This window comes from Nanorana parkeri, unplaced genomic scaffold (assembly GCF_000935625.1).
Source record: "Nanorana parkeri isolate BGI_ZX_2015 unplaced genomic scaffold, ASM93562v1 scaffold1335, whole genome shotgun sequence".
In the NCBI taxonomy this organism is placed as follows: Eukaryota; Metazoa; Chordata; class Amphibia; order Anura; family Dicroglossidae; genus Nanorana; species Nanorana parkeri.
The window spans coordinates 60376-67226 of record NW_017307603.1 but is presented as its reverse complement, the minus strand read 5'-3'; the positions used below and the strand labels follow the sequence as shown (position 1 = coordinate 67226).

At 40.4% G+C, this 6851-nt stretch overlaps 1 protein-coding gene across 1 annotated transcript in view; it reads left to right on the top strand.

Annotated features, from left to right (window-relative positions):
- RUBCNL (RUN and cysteine rich domain containing beclin 1 interacting protein like) overlaps positions 1 to 6851 on the top strand; it is a 29419-nt gene that overhangs the window by 5287 nt on the left and 17281 nt on the right. Inside the window, exons 3-6 of the mRNA XM_018569433.1 lie at positions 2896 to 2978; positions 4812 to 5001; positions 6202 to 6315; positions 6679 to 6736. Coding sequence (XP_018424935.1) covers positions 2896 to 2978; positions 4812 to 5001; positions 6202 to 6315; positions 6679 to 6736 — 445 coding nt within the window. The remainder of the gene's footprint in view (positions 1 to 2895; positions 2979 to 4811; positions 5002 to 6201; positions 6316 to 6678; positions 6737 to 6851) is intronic.

Here is a 6851-nt window from a genome sequence, read left to right as displayed (position 1 = left end):
GGGGGGGGGGGGGTAAATAATTCATTATTTCTAAAGGTTAAACTCTTTTTCTGGATGTTTTTTCCCAAACCTGACCAACTGTGTGACACCGTCACAGTGAATGTAGTATGAGATGCAATGAAGGTGACTACTTTGTCTCACCAATTACATGTTTAAAGCATGCATTGCAACATGAGTAACAACTGTAGACACTGTACAAACAGCAGAATCCGCACAGTACATAATCCCATCAATGCTACACTACATGCTTTAACCGGTTCCACAAAAAACGTTGGACAAAAACAAAGACCCTTAGAATGTTCCACTTTACAAACTACTTCCAGTTTGGGGAAAAACTGGCTCCCTATTAGCCCATATGGCTAAGAATCAGGAAGAACCATGTCCAATTGATATCTTTCAAACCAGTACAGGATATGACTGTAGATGAATTTTATCACAGCATCCTTCCCTAACAAAACCTAAGGTGAGATTTTACTTCCACACCTTTTTACAAACTCTAAATAGCTCCAGACAGACTGATGGCCTTCCTGATTTTGCACTGAAACCCGGTAAGAATGCTTTTGCTTATTCCAACAAATGCTATATGTTGGTAGCAGCAGGGCCTGTAATCGGACTCCTGCCTGCTATTTTTGAAGTGTTGTGTTTTCAAGCTTCAGGCATTTGTTTTGGCCAATTGAAAGCAGTATCATGTGTGACATGCCATGGCATTGTCCTTGTATCTGCTTCCTGGTTTTTCTGTATGGTATTTTGTACGACTAGAGCTTCCAGTCCGGGAAAACTTCACACCAAATTTCTTCCAAGGGCCTTTGCTGCTTGCTATGGTCCTTGTAATGGGCATCACTGGTGTGGTGGAGGTTCTCGTGGGCCCTCACCAAGCAGATAAGTCTCCACATCCGGCATGGATACTCTTGAATCGCAGGTTCTCCTATTATGGTCTATGAGGCCACAAATGAGCGATTCTGCCCCCCCTACTGTGTTTTGGTTAGGCCATGAACACATTAGAAGCTGTAATTTTAAGAGACCAGGGAGCCCCTATTTCGAAGCTAAAGAGCCAGACTCTGATATGGTAAATAAAGCTTAAAAAGGAACTTTACCCACCAATTTAAATATTTCCAGAAACAGTTACTTTTAAGGCATGCCAGCACTGAAGGTTGCCAGTGTGCTTATTTCAGCTCTCAACCCAACTTTCAAGCCCTCAAATGGCTGGTGTCATATCTGATCACATATGCCACACCATGGCAACTGCAATCCAAATAGAGGCTAAGACGGCACCTTCCTTAACTGTAAAGGACCGGAGGCTGTAGTTGCCCTTTTAATAAGGGAATTTGCATGATTATAATATACAATATTCCGATGTTTTGCTAAAACCAAGCAGTGACTGGTCCTCTCTAAAGCTGAACTCTAGGCCTATCCTAAAAGCTCACCATTTAATGCAGTTATGTATTCATTCAAATCATTAAATGTATTCTTAAATACTGAAATTTGGTCATTGAAACAATTGTGGAAAATGATGCAGTAACTGAACATGAACGTTGTTTAAAAGTGCAATAAAAGTGAGACCTACTTCATGCTATCGAAAGTGACAATAGGGAGCACAGGACTTGTAAACTGCCAGAAAAGAGCAACTATGTACCTATAGCTATGAAGATGCAGGAGGAGAAAGGTAGTGGTGCAATAAAGAGAGAAAATAGACCTAAAAGGAGAGTGATCAAGAGGGAAAGAGACAAGGGTGGTAGCCAGAGGAAAGCGAGAGGTTCAGAGCCTGCAAGGGCAATATACAGTGGTACCACGGTTCACGAACGCTTCTGTCATGCGAACAATTCTGTTCGCAAGCGGGAAGTTCGTCAAAGCTTTGCTTCCGTTCACGAACTCCGCATTGGGTGACTAACACAACCGCAGCCATCTTCCCTGCTCTGACACATGGTCTTGGCTTCCTCTGGTCGAGATTGCGGTTTGATCACAGTTTAATTTGTTTCACAACCAATTCGGTTCGCGACCAGAATCGTGGAGCAAATTACGTTTGTGAACCGAGGTACCACTGTATCAGTTATTTGGTACGTAACGGTCAAAGATGGAATTTACCACTTTGCCTAAAGAATCTCAGAATATTGAGATTCACTTGTAACACCAAATTCTATCACAAACTACTTTTAACATGTATGTAGGTGAAGGGATTGACCTTAATGGTGCAGGCAGGCAAGAGAGCCATCAGAGCAGGGAAGAGGTCTGACACAATGGACTATTTTTGTCTCTTTTGCCAATGTTTTGGTTTTTGCTGATAAAGCTTTGAATAGAAGCTGTGTGTCTGGCAAAAAGAAAATCTTCTGATTTTTTTTTTTTTTTTTAAATGGCAGGTCAGGTTCTCTTATGCAATGTCAGATTTTATATTGCACTATATTTGTATTGAGATTATTGAATGAATAGGAATATAAAAAAGAATTGGACCAATAAGGCAGCAGAAAAAAATAATTTGTAGCCTGATATATTCACAGTTTACACATTTCTAGTCTGTGACGATGTCTGTAATGTATAGCTGCAATTGCTGGTGTGTGTGTGTGTGTGTGTGTGTGTGTGTTTGTTTTTTGCCTAACCTGCCATAGTGATTGTCCTGATTCACTGATTGGGAATCTTTTGATCTCCTGAGCAGGGCGTTCGTTGGACTTCCCAACACGTGTACCAATGCTCTTACAGTATATGTATATAGGAGAGAAATTTATGTTTTCCATTTTCTCTTCCTATGTTGTCGAAGTGATCCAGGAGGTTTTTCTGTATTTTTTTTCATCTGGTCACAGAAATAGGAAAACAATGAGATCATTCAGTAACTCTGTCTTGTTTCTTACATCAGCACTTTCAATGTCTTTTTAATGGTATTGCTTGTCTGTCTTTGTTCCACAGCTGAGCATTCAGTGACTTTAAGCCCAGCAAGCCTTCATCACACTGCTGAAGATCTCTTTGAGCCAGCTGTAAACTTGGAGAAAGTAAGAAACCTGTTTTTTCAATCGGGACACAAAAGCCAATACTAGTTCAGGAAATGTGTATGAACTGAAAAGTATTCCAGCAATACGTCTGGTGCTGTTTTTGCTTTAAAAAAAATACGGGAATTCCACAGTCTCTGAACATTCACTGCAGGTGGATAAATCGCTGTAATTTATTACACATGTGCCAAGATTTGCCTGCAGTGAATATTTGGTGAATATCACATTTACTGCAATGTAAATATGTTCCTAAGTGTTTTTGTCCAACTTTCCGTCTCGATACAAGCGATTAAAGTGGATTTCCATTTTTGCAGCCAAATTAGGATAACGCCTGCATTTTTATTTGTTACATGTTCCCATTCACATTGCTACTTTTGTTCCCCATAGTCCCTGTGTGTTGTAAAGTAGCCACCGCCCCAAACTCACTCCCGTGATGGACTACAATCTCAATCCAAGTTCGTAAACGAAACTTGAGACTACAGCAGTGACGTGCAGTACCTCTTGCTCCGGGTGAGGCATGCCCCTGCCAGACGAAGCCATGCACCCAACCAGTCCCAAAGCTAGTGTACAGGAGGAAGGGAGGAGCCTCCCTATCCCTCACTTGCTCCTCACTGCTGAGGTACTCCGTCCATGACAGGTTACACAGTGGGGAGGATGCCGATCTGAATGGAGAAAAAGCTGTCCGCTTCATGTGTTCTCTTTCCTCCATAATTCTAGGTGAGGCTCTGCCTCACCTGCATCCCTTGACCGCACGTGTCGGGATTGTACTCCAGCACAGGAGTGGGCCTCACAGTGTAGTTTGCAAGAGTATAAAGCTTTGGGGGAAAGATTAACTTGTGTCTTTTTAAGACCGCAATCTTTGATTTGCTATCTTATTTTCTGCAGTTTTATAGACCTTTTTCTATGCTCTGTTCAATTTACTTTTGCTCGAACAGGCATTCATATTTTGTCCATCCATTATTTCATTGTGAAGAGCCAATAATAGTAATAGTACTGAGTAGATGACTGCACTTTTATCATCAGTAGCTGCAGCATTATGTTAAGGCCAAAGAGAAAAGAAAACCTAGATGGTTCATCAGCATGATGGTGAAAAGAGCAGTGATGACATACTAAAGACATACTAAGGGCCAGCAGCCATAGCAACCAATCAAATAATGTCTTCTATAAGTCTGGGTTCACACCTTGATGCACGTTATCGTGTGTTTTGCACTTTTTATGCGCATAAATCAAAATGTTTTTGTGAGCAGATTGTAGCTCATTGATGTTAATGAACAAATTAGCATAAAACGCGCAAAAACACAGCAAAAGCGCGTTTCCTATTGAGTCTATGGGGCCAAAATGAGCTGTAATATGCCAAATAAAACTTCATGTACTTTTTCCCAGCGACCGGCATTTTACTTCCCAGCGACCGGCATTTTACTTATTGCGAAAAAACGCTCCAATGTGAACAAGGCCGTGGACATGAATGGGATTTTTTTTTGGGGGGGGCGTATTTTTTGAGGGTTTTTAAGGGCAGAAAAAGTGCTACAAAACACTGTGCGAACCAGGCCTAAAGTGATCTGCATGCTATTGGTTATTCCATTTTTACATCTATCCCTAAATGTACATCCACAAGTACATCTATCCCTAAATGCATTATATTTTACAATGTTTGTTTTTTTATTACAACAAAACTTTTTAAAGACCACCTGAATCTAGCTAGCATAACTGAACCCGTCACGACTGTCTACATTTATTGATTTTGTTTTTTTATTGTACATATAACATTGAAGGCTAACTAAGACATTTGTAATTGAATTACCTTTTATTAAGCTTTGGATGTTTTATTTTCTTTAGGAGAATGAGCACTTCCTGGCAGCAGATCTGTTCATAGCTGTGGTTGAGAAAATGAAGAGCCATTGGCAGTATGAGCAGTGGAAGACAGAGGGAGGCATGTACTGGATGAAGAGAGATCAAGATGAGCTTTGTTTCCACAGGAAGAAAGCAAATTCTGAATCTGCTGTTTCTGTTGATAGTGGATATGAGGGTAAATGTTCAAAATACACATCTCATTGTGTAATATTTAGGCTCCTGTAAAAATGAATAATTTGTCATGATTTCTTTTAGAGTATAGTAGCTTCAAGGTTAGCTGGTTTAAGATAAGAGGGTCTTGGCCCCAGAGAGTCTTGGCCCCAGAGACCCAGGTGATCCATCATTCTCATTAATCTCCTTTTTAGATTTCAGAGATGTGCCATAGGGTGCTTCATGTATGTTAGTACTGTCACTTCCAAACCAATCTTTCAGTGCATAGGACCGACAAAGGAGTATGCACATGAATTAGGTTTCTTACAGTATAGTCACTGTGCAGCCCTTTTATCACTGTGACCCTATTCCCCAGTACAAATTAGTTGTCAGAGACATTTTATTAATGTGCTGGGGAACTGGCTCTTTCTGGTTTCCTGGGTCATGATTGGTTCAGAAGGATTAATCACAGTTTATACATGACCCAGAGAATGTGTGGTAGACACGTAGTATGAGGAGAGGTTGAATCAAGACGCAGAAACTGGATTTGCTCTGGAAACAGCATGTTGAATATGAAGACTGGTATAAGAATAAAAAAGCAATTTATAATCAGGCCTACAATCATCCTTACTTGGTCTGCAGATGATGACCCTATGATGACCCACCAATCCCGGTTGAACCTGCCAGTGAAATCCACCTAATGTTTTCGGTGATGGCGTGGCAACAGTGCTGCCCTGCTCCTGAATTCAGAGCAGAGGAAGGGGATTTGTCTTGTATAAGATGTTTGTTTACTTTTATCACGCTTGTGCACTGCATAGAAACTGGGTTTGGATCTTGACTATATTTTCATAGAGGATCTTTTTAGCTTTTACTTTAATTATTTTGTATTGTCTTCCTATCCCCTATAGTAGCTTCAAGGTTACCTGGTTTAAGGTGAGAGTCTTGGCCCCAGAGAGTCTTGTGTGTGTATATGTTAATTCTAACAGTAGTTTTAAACCGATCATCCCTTGCTATTGGTTCTCTCATTTGTTAGGATGCATGTAATAGAAGGTGATACATCCGCAGCTTTTTGTCTTTCTTTAGGTCTGGGCTTCAGTTCTTTCCAGAGATCTGATGCTGTATATTAGATGTTTTCTACTTCCGTATAATCTCATTTTTAATATCTAGAAATGCTAATACAAATTAAAACATGTCTGAGATTATTTCTGTCCCCCCCAAATTTCAGGTCTGGCTGCATTGCAGAATTCTCCTGCAGAAACTATTTTTGAGGAGGATGAATCTACACAATGCATCAACACTGACGTGTATAAAGACTATGATGATGATTTCGTAATTATAGGTAAATTCTAGTTCCATTTTAGTTGTGCAGAAATGATTATTAGATTTGCTGCTGGATGGATGCACTGAGGACACAGCTGCTAATGGAGATAAGCCCTTTTGATCGAAATCTTATTTTACTTTGGACCTGATTATGAAATGCCACAACAGCCAGCTACATTTCACTTTTCCTAATTTCCAAATTGGAGGAAACAAGTCTTATATCTGATCAGTTGCTGTTTGTATCACCTTTTTTATTTCACTTTTCCTCCACATTTCCAACCCTATGGATTATAAGTGTTGTGCAGACAGTTCGTTAGGGAAAAACAGCTAGATCACTCATTATGCAAGACAAACGTTTTCAATTTTCTGCTTGTGTTTCCAGAACCGGAAGACTATGAGAAGTTATGCACACCTAAGCAATCCAATGACATGCCTGAAAGGTAACTTTTTTTTTATTTATTTGGAAAGCCTGGAGTTCAGCTTTAAATTGGGTAGCTTTGCCAGGTCCTGTGTTTGTGTACATGTTGGGGGGGGGGGGGGGGGGTGGGGACGTGT